The sequence below is a fragment of the Vigna angularis genome, chromosome 9 (assembly GCF_016808095.1).
Source record: "Vigna angularis cultivar LongXiaoDou No.4 chromosome 9, ASM1680809v1, whole genome shotgun sequence".
In the NCBI taxonomy this organism is placed as follows: Eukaryota; Viridiplantae; Streptophyta; class Magnoliopsida; order Fabales; family Fabaceae; genus Vigna; species Vigna angularis.
Window position 1 is genome coordinate 11,949,493 of NC_068978.1, and position 14,536 is coordinate 11,964,028.

General features: G+C 33.3%; 1 protein-coding gene across 1 annotated transcript; it reads left to right on the forward strand.

The window, feature by feature from the left end:
• Positions 1-268: 268 nt before the first annotated feature.
• On the forward strand, positions 269-5,848 carry LOC108336382 (serine/threonine-protein kinase Aurora-3). The gene is made up of 6 exons (XM_017572815.2): positions 269-455; positions 593-835; positions 4,370-4,465; positions 4,913-5,127; positions 5,215-5,287; positions 5,358-5,848. The coding sequence occupies exons 1-6, from the start codon at positions 351-353 to the stop codon at positions 5,454-5,456; spliced, it is 831 nt and encodes a 276-aa protein (XP_017428304.1). The 5' UTR covers positions 269-350; the 3' UTR covers positions 5,457-5,848.
• The last annotated feature ends 8,688 nt before the right edge of the window (positions 5,849-14,536 follow it).

Sequence of the window (14,536 nt, forward strand, 5' to 3'; positions counted from 1 at the left end):
TATTTGAAAGATTATATTTAGAAAAAAAAAAGACATTACCATTTCTTTTAATTAGACAGCATTCAAATTAATTCATGTCTGTTTCAAAATTTCTTTCGATTTTCATCTAATAGTTTGTGACAAATCTTTGGAAAAATATTTTTAGAGTGTCAAATTTTCTTTTGATAATATCTCCATAGAATAAATAATAGAATAAAATAATATTTTTTGACACTATCAACCAAGTAGTGATAGGTACGCGGTTTATATAATGCTATAAATAGTTGCTCTCAACAAATACTGAACGGTGCGTTTGAAGTTACGCGGCTTCGAACGAATTCAAATTTTGAAAACATTCATCGCAACAGAAAATGGGAGAAAACCCGGAACGACAATGGTGCCTCAGTGACTTCGAAATCGGAAAGCCTCTTGGAAAAGGCAAATTCGGCAGAGTCTACGTCGCCCGAGAACGCAAGGTTTCAATTTCTTCAAAAGAAATTTCAAATAGCCAAATTGTTTTAGGTTTTCGGGAACTTGGAATTTTGAAATTCGACGGAAATCGCTGAAGGGATTTGTTTAATTATTGTTATTTTTATTTGTTTGGCTTTTGCAGAGCAAATTTGTTGTTGCATTGAAGGTTATTTCGAAGGAGCAATTAGAGAAGTACAAAATCCATCATCAACTGAGGAGGGAGATGGAGATTCAGTACAGTCTGAAGCATCCGAACGTACTTCGTCTGTATGGCTGGTTTCATGACTCCGAGAACGTCTTTTTAATTCTGGAATATGCTCACAATGGTGAGCTTTACAAGGAGCTTAGCAGAAAAGGGCATTTCAGCGAGCAACAAGCTGCCACGGTAGTCCTTTCTTATTGTCAATATTTCTCTTTATATTAGAAAATGATTAGAAAATGACTTCAAGTTTAACTAATTCTCATGCGACAAAACCGGTTTGGAAAGTGAGTATATAGATTGGACAATCATTACTTTTCATGAGGATAAGTTTGACTTAAACTTATTTTTTAATATATTATCAGAGTCTATCTTAATATATTATCGGAAACTGTCTTATTAAGGCTTGTTAAACATATTGTGTCAAGCATCATATGTTATTAGACTACCCACAAAAATATAGTTTCAAGCACGGGATGGCCTCGGCATAAAAGGATGTGTTGGAGATCCCAAATAACAATTTTAATTCCTTCTTCAGTTTGAGTAGCAATAGCATTGATCATAGGTAGCAAGAATCTTTTTGCCTTCTTTGTTAGTATTAGAAGTTGACATTTTAGATCATTTTCCCGTAGTTGAATATTGGCATTCTAGGGGTCTTCCTGTTGAAACAATGGACAACGATCATTCTGTGAACATTCTGCTGCTCCATAACTGCAAAATTTTCTTTGTTCCACATTCTACTTCTCAATGGTTACTTAATTTTCTCTCACTTTTTGCTGCATCACGGTTGTAGATGTTCTGCCACATTCTCCAGTTTCTTGGTTGCTAGCACATTCTACTGCTCCATGCTTGCCAATTGTTTTGTCACATTCTGCTGCTCCGCTGTTGCAAATTGTTCCGGCACATTCTACTCCTTCCTGAGAATATTCTGCAGCATTATGATTTCCAAATATTCTAGACCATTCTGACATGAAATATTTTTGCAGTTCCATGCTATCCAAATGTTCTTGGTTCTGTTCTTCCTAGAATATTTTGCAGTTCTATCCTATCTAAATGTTCTTGTACATTATGCTTTTCCATGGTTGGAAAATTTTCTCGCACATTTTTTTTGCTTCACAGTTGTTGATTGTTCTGCCACATCCTCCCACTTCATGGTTATTGACACATTCTGCTGCTTCACTGTTGCCAATTGTTGTACCACATTCTGCTGCTCACTGTTGTAAATTATTCTGGCACATTCTACTCCTTCAAGAGAATATTCTGCAGTGTCATGATTTCCAAATATTCTGGAGCGTTCTGACCTCCAATGATAATGTTGTGCAGTTTCATGAAAATATTATGCAGTTCCATGCCATCCAAAATGTTCTTGGTCATTCTTCTCTTCCATGAGAATATTCTACAGTTCCATGAGAATGCTCTACAGTTCCAATGATAAATGAAAATATTATGCAGTTCCATGCCATCCAAATGTTCTTGGTCATTCTGCTCTTCCATGAGAATATTCTACAGTTCCATGAGAATGCTCTACAGTTCCAATGATATCTAAATGTTCTTGGACATTATGCTCTTCCATGGTTGCAAAAACTTCTCACTCATTTTACTGCTGAACGGTCACAAATATGGTGGAGCAAACTGCTCGTGTGGTTAAGACATGTATCTTGACTTTCTGCTACTCCATGAGATGATGTTGCTGCTCCATAGTTAAGAAAGGGCATTTATCATTCTATTGATCCATCAGAAGATTTTGCTACTACAAGGCATAGCTGCCAGCGCAACAGTAACCAAATGTTCTTGAACTGTATGTTGCTCCTTGGTAAAGAAAAGTTCCTGAACATTCCTAGGAGAAAAACATTTTTCTGCTCCAAGGTAGTTAAGTATCCTTGATCATTATTGTTGCTCCATTTGAACATCTTGTCTAGTTCAATATGGAAATATCTATTAGATCTATTGTACCATATGTTATTCTCCCTCATGCTGAGGCATGGATATTCCGTGCGGGGTCCTATAGTAATCCGATAATAGGTAACATGATAGGCCTAACAAACCTTATTAAGATGATAGACTATTATGATACTAGGAAGTAAATATAAGCCTAACTCATCTTCACACAAGATTTGTTTGTAAGATAATGATTGTCCTCACTTATATACTGGAGATTGATCTTACATCTTGTTAGATGTTAAGATGTGTGTTTCTGTTATTTGGGCTTAGTCTATTCTGTATTAAGGGCATTGGCCCATATCTTACAATATAAATAAACTACCCTATGTGTAGTCTAAACACATAAGGGATATTTTCTCCCAATCTTCTTTATTTCTCATACATCTAATGAATGTGGGATCTCCAATATGATATGTGATTTTTGAAGATTCATAGCATGTTTGATTTTCTAATTAGAGAGCTGCACATTCATGCTATTTAAAAATGGAAGTAGTTGCAGCAAAAATAGCATGTTTGACTTCATTCGGCGGGCAACCAATCATGTTTTTAGTGTATGTTTGTCTGCATTCTTACAAGATCGATATTGGATGAAATTAGTTTTTGAAGTTAAATCATCTATGTTTGGATGCTTTATTCTAAAACAATGTGTTTTAATTGTCTGAATAGTAATTTTGGTGTACTGTAAAAGTACTCCTGTAACTTTAATCCAAACTTAAAAATTCTTCAATATTAGTTTTTCTTCTACTTATAAATTGTAAACTGACATTATCTCTCATTAATGTGGGATCTCCAATACACACCAAGCATGGATATCTTAGGAAGTGATATCATATTAGAAAGTTAATTTAAACCTAACTTATTCATATAAAATCAACTTATAAGGTGAGGTTTGTTTCTACTTATATATTGTAAATTGACTTTATCTCTAGTAGATTTGGGATTTCTAACACCCTTATTCTTTATTTGTTTTAAATTTTGGTAGAATTGATTTTGAATGTTGTTGGTCCTTATTCCTTGTATGCATGCTTGAATTAAACTTAATTATAAATTTTACGTTGAAATGTGTGCTATGGTGTGTTGAGGGAGTGTTTAGTTTAAGAGATTATTTTCTGTTTTCTTTCTTGTTTTCATGTTTGTATGGAAACAGTGACATTACTTTTATTCTTCCACCTTTAGTGTTTAATATACGAAATTTTAAAGCGTGGAATAAAGTGACATAAGCTTGGTTTCTTGCCTTGGATTTAACTAGAGTATTGACTTATGTTGTGAAGGCTGACTTGTCTAACTTGTGTAACCTTTTACCTTGCTATTCCGCCCTTCCTGACTCTAATACCGTTTAATTAACACTTGTTTATGTTTTGATCGGCCTTCTTTTTAGGGGTAGCGTAACTGTGGCTTAGTGGCTGAATGAACATTTTCTTTGGTTCTAGGCATTGGGCTAGATCTTTGGATTTTGACATGAGAAAGAAAAATGCAAGCAGAAAGAAGCCATAATGTATTTATGAGAAAATTAATTAAATAACTGGAGAAATGGGATGGGAACGGAACAGAACTGTTATTTAAAATTAATTAAATACTATAAAGTTATTATGTGTTGACATCCTGTGAAATATGGTAACTATAAAGAAATTAAGTGGAATGGATCAGAAAAAAAATTCTTAAAGAGGGTTTACGTTATATTTTACGCCTGTTTATAAACTGTCTTAAAGCAAGTCTTTTGCATTTTTGTATTATGTTCAATATGTCAACTTGTAACTCTATTACATTTGATAATTTTAGTATATTTTAAGCCTCACAAAGGCATTGGCGTATTGTCACGATAAGCATGTTATTCACAGGGATATCAAGCCTGAAAATTTGTTACTTGATCATGAGGTATGCTTTCTCTTCTTTTACCCTCATTTTACATTTCTTTTCCCCATGCTAGTACTTGAAGAGTTATTATATTTCAACACTAGTAATGTCTGTTTTTTTTTTCACTTGGCATCAACTTAGGGCCACAACTCAGAAATCCAGTGACTTACATAATAATAAGTATACATCATATTTGCATTTCATTTCTATCATTTCTTACCCCTCTTGGGATTTTTTTAAACAATTTAAGTTTCACCGTATTAGATGTTTTTTTTTTCTTTCTTCATTCGCTTTCCATGCTACATTTTCTCCCATTGAAAACGAGATCAAAAATAAGGAAAGCAAACTTTCAATGAGAATGTTCCTAATTGTAGATATGTGATGAAACCTTTTGGTAACTAGTTGGAACCAATTATGTTTGAGCTGTAGGGAACTTTAACAATTAATTTGATATTGGCTTGGTCTCAGGGTCGTCTTAAGATTGCAGACTTTGGTTGGTCGGTACAGTCTAGAAGCAAAAGGCATACCATGTGTGGAACCTTGGATTATTTAGCACCCGAAATGGTAGAAAACAAAGCTCATGATTATGCAGTTGATAACTGGACTTTAGGTATCCTTTGCTATGAATTCCTTTATGGTGCTCCGCCATTTGAGGCTGATAGTCAAGTTGATACCTTCAAAAGGTGTGGAATTGCAAGTGACTTTTATACACTGTAGTTAAAATAAATGTCATTTTTGTTATGCATATGTAATGTTTTATATTTGTGTAGGATAATGAAGGTTGACTTAAGTTTCCCCTCTACTCCTTATGTTTCTTCAGAAGCCAAACATCTTATTAGTCGGGTAAGTTCATATCTACATTTTCAGAGAAGATTTGGTCCTTCTTCTTACTGCAATCTGTAAATTGATGCAGCTTCTGGTAAAAGACTCTTCACGAAGGCTCTCTCTTCAGAGGATAATGGAGCATCCTTGGATAATCAAGAATGCAAATCCTATAGGTGTCTGCAGCTAGTATAAACTTTTTGTCAGTCATGTTTACCTGTGGAATACAGGGATTGCAGCAGAATTTGACATGCTGATATTGCAATGCGATCACATATCTCTGTTTGTCAGAGTTGATGTCTGTTACCAACTTGAACGATACTGTCCATTTCTATGGGGATTTGGAAGGTTAGGAATGTGCACCAATTATAATATGCAGAATTATGGGTGACTTTAAGAATTCACCGTTCTAGTGACAATATTGTGTATATTGTATGAGATTTGTTTACCAAGTTTCAAAATTAGTTTCATATACACCATTGAAGAGCACATGGCATTCTATATGTGGTTGAAAAGGTATAAAGTTGTCAGATTGTTCAAAAATGAGGCATCAAATGAGTAATTCTACTTATTTTCACTATACTTTTCATGAGTATATTTTTTCTTTGCATCTTTATTTATCGTATCTATAGTTTATTATATATTTGTCCGTTTATTTCTCATTTTAAATTTGTTTCCATTGTAACTAGAAATGGATTAACCAACGCAATGCAATTATAACCTTTTAATAGATGAATCTGTTACCAATGAGGAATATTGGTGTCTTGAAGATATTATGGTTTTGATGATGCTACAAGATGAATAACTTAAAGACTTTTGTTGTACTTATTTTAAAAGCATTTTTGTAGACTAAAGTGTATTAGGAATAACTTTAATCATGTAAACACTTCGAAGTTTTCCTGTCTTTAGGAAGTTTGCATAAATAATCGATTATTTGGTATAATAATCGATTATCACAAAGCTCATTTGAATAATCATTGCTTGCATAGATAATCGATTATTATTCCAGTATGAGTCAGTATTGCCCAAGTCTCACAGATAATCGATTATCCCTCAGAATAATCGATTATCACTTTTTTGAAAACCCCATAATGGACACAAATAATCGATTATCACTTATGATAATAGATTATTTGTGGCAGTTGGGAGGTGACTTTTCAGTTTCTAACCCTAGGCTTATAAATAGGGATCTTCACAACTCTTAGAACTTTAACGTTTCATTTGAGAGTATTAGAGCTTTGTGCCTAAGGGAGACTTTCTCTGTGAGTGAAAATGATCTATGCCATTTGAGAATACAGTGTGTCTGAGGAAGTTTTGAAGTGATAGCTTTTGCTCTTGTCAAGTCTTGTGAATAGGAGAAGTTCGCGCTTTGTGCGTCAAAGGTCGGAGTTATTCTCTTCAAGTTGGCAGAGTTGTTGCTTCCGGTTCGTTTGTCAAAGGAAGTTTCTTCCGTTCGTTACGAAGGTTTTGCTATTCTAGATTTCCATTCACTATTTTGTAATTGTGAAATTTTTTTTAGTGAAAAGGTTAATCATTATTCATAGTGATTAACTACTCGACGTAGAATCCTTTGATTCGAACCAAGATAAAAATCATTTGTATAATTTTTCTACTCTTTACCCTCTTTATATTTTCTGCACATCAACGGTTCGATAAAACGTTTATAAGAAATCTAAAGGAACTATCTTTTAAATTGACCGTAACACGCTTTCTGCTATTTTATTCCGCTACGCGACTCAACGATACCGATAGTTTTAACGGACAGAGTCAAACTTTATCCCGAATCCTCACTTTAATTTCACCCTGTTCTTTACAAACAATGATATAAAAAATCAAATTGTATTATGAGCTATTTGATCACCAAAGTAATTTATAATATAAGAATCAAATCTTATTCACCAAAACGTTTATAATTTAATAATGTTACTTTAAGAAAAAATCATTTATGATCCCATAATTTTGTCTACACTTAGACATCTATTTTTTTTCTTTTTATTTTTCTTCTTATCAAATCACATAACCTATAAGTTTATTTTTTTTTTCTCTTTAAATGTATACTAAGTGTTAATATATCTTTCTAGTGTTCATGAATCATTACTTTTATATTAATTTTAAAACTTGTTTCATTGAGTTTGATTTTACAACATATTAATCATAAACAAAACCTATTTTCTTCTTTACATAACTAAAATACTAATGTTCTAAATTTTGTCTATTAACTTAACCCAAAATTAGAGTGGCTTTAAAATATGTTAGCAAAATGATGAAGATGAATTTTTGATGATGTCCAAATCAAGTCAAGATATATCAAGATTCAAGAAGATCCTTTGAAAACTTGTTTTGCTATTAAAAGCTTTTGTAATAATTGTAGTTTAATGTTTAGGACTTAGATTTGTAGTAGGTTTTGATTCTTGTACTTTCATGCTTTGTATTTGTTGTTCAGACTCAAATACACATGGTTTTAATTGATTAAATCAAGTATTAATCAATTAAAACGGTGCAGCTGCTGAAAACCCAATCAAATCAGGAATAATCGATTAAAGCAAGTTTTAATCGATTAGCTAATCAATTAATTCTGAGAATAATCGATTAGCTAATCGATTAATCCTGAGAATAATCGATTAAAGCTGACCCTTGGAGTTTTCCAGCTTTTGAAAACTAGCCATTGTACTCATTTTAATCGATTAACACTTGTATTAATCAATTAAAAGCGTTAAATGGCCATAAACGAAGAACGAAAGAGTATTTGCTTGAGTCTATAAATAGGCTCTCATTTTCCTTCAACAGCAACTCTTCCCTTGTGCTCTAGTACTCAGAAATCATTGAGACTTGTGTGTTCTTGTTCGGCTTGTGAAACTCGTGTCTGTGGAGTTGGTGAAGTGTTGTTATGGTGATAGAGGAAATAGCCGGTTCATCCTTGGTGTGTCTAAGGAGGTGTTCGGAAGAGGAAGTTCATCCTTCGTGAAGTATTCAGAGGAGGTGTTCATCCTTTGTGAAGACTCAAAGGAGGTGCAGGTTCATCTCTTGTGGTATCAAGAAAGGTGGTTTCTAAACTTTTCCAAATTGTTACTTTGTGATTGTAATTTGTAATTGTTTTGTGAGTAGTGAATTGTTTATCTTGTTTTGAGATAAGCGACTGGACGTAAGATTGGTAAGATCCGAACCAGGATAAAATCATCTGTGCAAATTTCTCTCAACCTTACTCTCTTTATTTGTCTTTATTATTTGCTTGGTAAGTTTAGTTGAGTAGAAATTAAAAGGCACACGTTCGTATTAAAAACCCTCTTGGTTTGTTATCCCACGCTAACCATTTCGTTGCAGCCGCTCTTACAATTGGCATCAGAGATCGATTTGATAGCTATTCAAATGGTAGAATCATATCAAACTTTTGCAGAGGGTGCTTCTATCAATAGACCACCTCTATTCACACGTGAAAATTATGCATTCTGGAAGGCTAGAATGCAAATATTTATTTAGTCTATTGATTGTGATATTTGGGAAGTTATTGCATTTGGTCCGTCTATTCCTACTGACAATATGCAGGAACCAAAGCTCTGTGTTCAGTGAACTGTTGAAGAAAAGAAAAGGTTTCAAAACGATGTAAAAGCTCAAAATATAATTTCATCTGCTTTAACCGTTGACGAGTTTTATAGGATCTCTGTTTGTAAGACTACTCAAGATATGTGGGAAGTGCTGAGAGTAACCCACAAAGGTACAAATGACGTAAAGAGAGCTAGAAAGAATACCTTGATCCAAGAATACGAAATGTTCAGGATGAAGCAAGGAGAAACAATTTCAGACGTTCAAAAACGCTTCACCAACATTGTTAATCATCTAATTGGACTAGGTAAGTCTTTCGAAAATGATGAACTTAATATAAAAATTTTGAAATCTTTAGACAGGTCATGGCAACCGAACGTGACTACAATTTTTAAGTCACAAAATCTCAACACAATGACTATGGCAGCATTATTTGGAAATTTGAGAGAGCATGAACTTGACCTTGGAAGACTAGATGAAGAAGAAGCAATGGCAAAAATAAAGAAAAAGAGTCTAGCCTTAAAATTTGAGGTAGAAAGGAGCAAGAACAAAATGGAAGATGAAGACTCAGAAGATGAAGAAAATTTGAGACTCATGATAAAGAGGCTCAACAAGTTCATGAAATCAAAAGACAAAGGAAGATTAAAATTCGAAAAGAAAAAAAATCAAGGATCTTCCTCACACTATAAATGTTATGGTTGCGGAGAAATGGGGCACTTAAAAGCAGACTGCCCAAATCAAAAGAAGAATGAAGAAATAAAGGAAAAGAAAAATTCAAGAAAAAGAAAGCCTACATCGCATGGGACGATGACAACGAAACAATTTCCGACTTGAGCGAATCTGATGAAGAAGCAAACATCTGTTTAGTGGTGAACGACGACGTTAGAAGCCAAGTAAGTACATCTAGCGATTCTGATAATTATAGTCAAATTAGTGAAGATGAATTGCATGAAACTTATCCTGCTTTAATAGTAGAATCTGAAAAATTAGATAAAGCTCATAAGAAATTGAAAAAGGATTTCAAAAGTTTAAAATTAAATTTTGAAAATATTTCTGAAGAAAATAAAAATTTGAAATCAGAATTTGAAAATATTCTTGAAGAAAATAAAAATTTAAAATTAAATTTTGAAAATATGGAGAAAATAAAGATTTGAAAAATAAAGTTTTATTTTTTGAAAAGGGTAAATTTACTAGTAGTGATGAATGTGCTTCTTGCGAAAATTTTAAGAACCTACTAGAATACACAACCTTAGAAGAATGTAGTAAAAATAATGAAAATAAGGTTGTTAAAAATAAGTATGTTCCTAAAATTAAAAATAAACATAATAATAGAATGTGTAGAACATGGGTAGAAAAAGGAACAACTTATAGGAACACAAACTTTGTATCATACTTTTATTGTATGAAAAAGGGTCATTCTTCAAATAAATGTAAAATTAAGCATTATGGTGTTCCAAGTGATAGATATGTTTGGGTTGTATATATATATATATATATATATATATATATATATATATATATATATATATATATATATATATATATATATATATATATATATATATATATATATATATATATATATATATATATATATATATACATATAACCCAAAGGACAATGTTTAACTTTTAAATTATTTTTTTTACAATAAAATTTAAGAAAATTTTATTTCAAGCATGTTGTCTTTGATGAAATTGTAGACCTTGAGACAAAACCTCTTGAGTTAGATAAATCTGATGCAGGTAATTTTGAAGAGTTGACAAAGACAACAAATGAAGAGAAGAGTGATGACAATCCCTAAGACGAAGATCTCAACAAAATATCATTACACAACGTATTTGGAGATATATCAAAAGGGGTAAATGATGAATCAATATTTTCTTCACTTCATTTAGTTTAATGTGCTAGAATTAATCAGGGAATTGTGCTTAATTGTCCAATATTTTCCCATTTGTCTTAATTGTGCTTAATTTGATCAGAAATTCTTATTTTAATTAATTTGAATTATCTGAGCTAATTATTTGCATTAGTAATTGCAAGAAAAATTTTGGAAATAAATTTGGGACATTTGAAGGTGAAATGAAAACTGGCAATTGAGCCAATGCATCTTAGCCATTTTTATTTTCGCTGGCTGCCATGTGAATTTTGTGTCAACTTGTGTGTCTTCGTTTGAGTTCAATTCTTATCCGTTTTGCATGCAATTTTTTTTCATAGTTTCGTCTGGATGTCTATTTTCACGTATAGTTTTTACTTTGTTCAAATTCGTTTTGTGCTATTCCCAGTATTTATTTTACTCTCCTATGTCAGTCTAGTGATTACTGTTTGAGTGACTTCTAATTTGTTTGCATTGTTTGCTTGTTGTTTGATACTTGTGGTGGCTGGAATTGATCATTGGACGGTGCTAAGACCTCCCAACACTCAAGGATTCAACACTCATGTTGGCACATTTTAAAGCTCATTTCAAGAAGTAATATTGGTTGGTTTGGAAACCACATTGCAAACTCACGGTTTATAGCTCTTGGAAGATGACAATTGTACTGCCACATTTACTTAGTAAATGTCACGGCCATACCACCTTGACCCATTGGAAAATTCAGCAAGCATCACATATTGAATGGAAGGCCACGGCAATATACACACAAGGAAAGGCAAATTGGAATTAGAGGAGGGGGCCATGGAATTAAACTCACGGCAGATTTTTAGCTAGCTAAAGAATCCTCTTTCTTACTTTCTAAATGGCATTGCATTTGGCATAAAAGAGGAGCCACCACTTTGAAAGCCTACGTCCAAATGAAGGAGCTCCAAAATAATTCTATGCTTTTGATTCTTAAAACAAACACATGGCCCCATGGTGGACAAGTCATTTTGGCATGATATGGAACAAAACAAAAAGACCAAATGGAAGCCACCACATCCCTTTCTTTGCTGAACGTGATTTCAATTGGCTTCTTGGCCTTTGAAGAGAAAAAAACACAAGGGACCACCACTCTTGCCAAAGCTCACGGTTTTTAACTTGGTGCAGAATTTTTGAAGTGCTTTTCCAATCAAAGCTCACGGCCCACATGCCAAAGAGAGTTGGATTTTCAATTGATAAATGGAAGTGTTACGGCATGAAGCACAAAGGCATGTTACAGCAAGATCTTCATTGCTGCAAAGTGAAGAGAAACAGCACGCCTCAACACAAGACCTTCACGGTCCAGCAGCAAGGATGCAGTAACCCGTCCAGCCATCTCCAAGTCCAGCAGCCCCTCCGTTCTTCTCAAATACAGCAGCTTGGAGCTGGAGATGCACACACGGAAGAAAAGACAACCAAGCGTCCAAGGTTGGGCAGCAGCTAACATCTAAGGAGCTTGAGTGGTGTCACGGCCCTGGAAGAAGGTGAAGCATCCATAAAGAGAGTGTCCAGCCATTGGAAGAAAGAAGAGAAGCCATGGATGAATGGAAAGGAGAAGGAAGGAAGCACGGTCTAGCTTTGCACAAGGAGAATGGTGTTCTCGGCTAGCATGGAATGGAATTGAAGCAGAAACGGACACAACAAAATGAAGGGTCCCACCTATTTCCTTGGACATCTAGGAGTTAAGGAAGTCAAATGCTACAGGGGACAAAAACAAAACTGGAAGGTCACGGACACCAGAGACAAAATCCAAAATGCTGAATTGAAGGAGGATTTCCAGAGTGTTGACACTATAAATTGGCAGCATAGCAGAGAAGAAAACCATTAGATTTTAGAGAGAGTTTTAGGAGTAGTTTAGGACAGCCATGGAAGAGGCTCGCCTCTTCCTCTTTCTCTTCCGTTTTCTGAGTTTCAATGTCAATCAGTGCAAAAATGTAGTTTTATTTCTCAAGCAGTATAAGTTTGTCATGCTCATTTAATTTTTACGTGTTCAAGAATTTCATTTTCAAGTGTTGAAAGTTTGGGTGAATTTCATTTCCAGTTCAGTAATTTTAATTTTATTGTCTCTTTTATTTTTACTGTTTAATATTTTCTAAAACGTTAAAATTCTGTCAATGTATTTTTCTGGTCATCTTATTTTCAGACGTTGTTTTTACCGTTTATTTTTATGGATACTTTTGGTAAATTTTAACTACAATGTTTTTACCGTTTTTGCATAATTACTATTCCATTTTTACTGTCTTTCATTGTTCAGTTTTTATTGTCTTTTAAATTTATTTCAGTGTTTTAAATTCTGTGTTATTTAATTTCCAGTCTAATTTATTTTATTTTCCGCAAAACAAAAAAAATCACAAACAATCCCCCCCTTTCGTGTTAAATCTGAGACTGAACCACCAAAATTGGTCCTTGAGAGACGACCTAGGAGTCACTTCCTAGATATACTGCATTTAATTTCGTGCAATCAAATTTGTATGACCGCGACAGTCGTATCAGTAAACATTAAAAGAGATCTAGAAATTTTAGAAATCTCTTAGGATTGCATTTTTTTCATTTGTGCATTTTTGTGCATTTTTGAAAATTTAGCCATATTTTTTTTATGCTTTAAAATTCCTATCTTGTATGGTTCAATAAAAATGTTTTATAAGTTCTTTATCCTAAACTTATATGATTTAAATATCCTATTGTGTATGTTTGAATGAATTTTTAAATTTGAAATATATTTAGCTCATATGCATACATGCTTTTATTAAGGGGAGTATTATCTTAGGGGGAGAACATGAAACACAACTTTTTAATTATGATCAAAAAGGGGAGAAAATGTTTAAAGCTTATTATTCTCTAATGCTCTTTTCCTTTATAAGTTGTGTTTTTATCCAGATTATTACTAAAAGCTTTAATTCAAAGGAGTTTTTGATCATCATAAAAAAAGGGGAGAATGTTAGCAAAATGATGAAGATGAAGTTTTGATGATGTCCAAATCAAGTCAAAGATATATCAAGATTCAAGAAGATCCTTTGCAGACTTGTTTTGCTATTAAAAGCTTTTGTAATAATTGTAGTTTAATGTTTATGACTTAGATTTGTAGTAGGTTTTGATTCTTGTACTTTCATGCTTTATATTTGTTGTTCAGAATCAAATACACACGGTTTTAATCGATTAAATCAAGTATTAATCGATTAAAACGGTGCAGGTGCTGAAAACCCAACCAGATCAGGAATAATCGATTAAAGCTGATCGTTGGAGTTTTCCAGCTTCTGAAAACTAGTCGTTGTACTCATTTTAATCGATTAAACACTTGTATTAATCGATTAAAAGCATTAAATGGCCAGAAACGAAGAACGAAAGAGTATTCGCTTGAGTATATAAATAGGCTCTCATTTTCCTTCAACAGCAAATCTTCCCTTGTGCTTTAGTACTCATAAATCATTGAGACTCGTGTGTTCTTGTTCGGCTTGTGAAACTCGTGTCTGTGGAGCTGGTGAAGTGCTGCTATGGTGAAAGAGGAAATAGCTGGTTCATGTTCGGAAGAGGAAGTTCATCCTTCGTGAAGTATTCGAAGGAAGTGTTCATCCTTTGTGAAGACTCAAAGGAGGTGTAGGTTCATCTCTTGTGGTATCAAGAGAGGTGATTTCTAAACTTTTACAGATTGTTTCTTTGTGATTGTAATTTGTAATTGTTTTCTTAGTAGTGAACTGTTTATCTTATTTAGAGATAAGCGACTGGACGTAGGATTGGTAAGATCCGAACCAAGATAAAATCATCTGTGCAAATTTCTCCCAACCTTATTATCTTTATTTGTCTTTATTATTTGCTTGATAAGTTTAATTGAATAA

Bases quoted from the DNA above. Each gene is read 5' to 3' on its own strand.
- LOC108336382 (XM_017572815.2), top strand. From the start codon at position 351: ATGGGAGAAAACCCGGAACGACAATGGTGCCTCAGTGACTTCGAAATC. The intron at 456-592 runs GTTTCAATTTCT...TGGCTTTTGCAG, and splicing joins ACGTCGCCCGAGAACGCAAG to AGCAAATTTGTTGTTGCATT. The intron at 836-4,369 runs GTAGTCCTTTCT...TGATAATTTTAG, and splicing joins GCGAGCAACAAGCTGCCACG to TATATTTTAAGCCTCACAAA.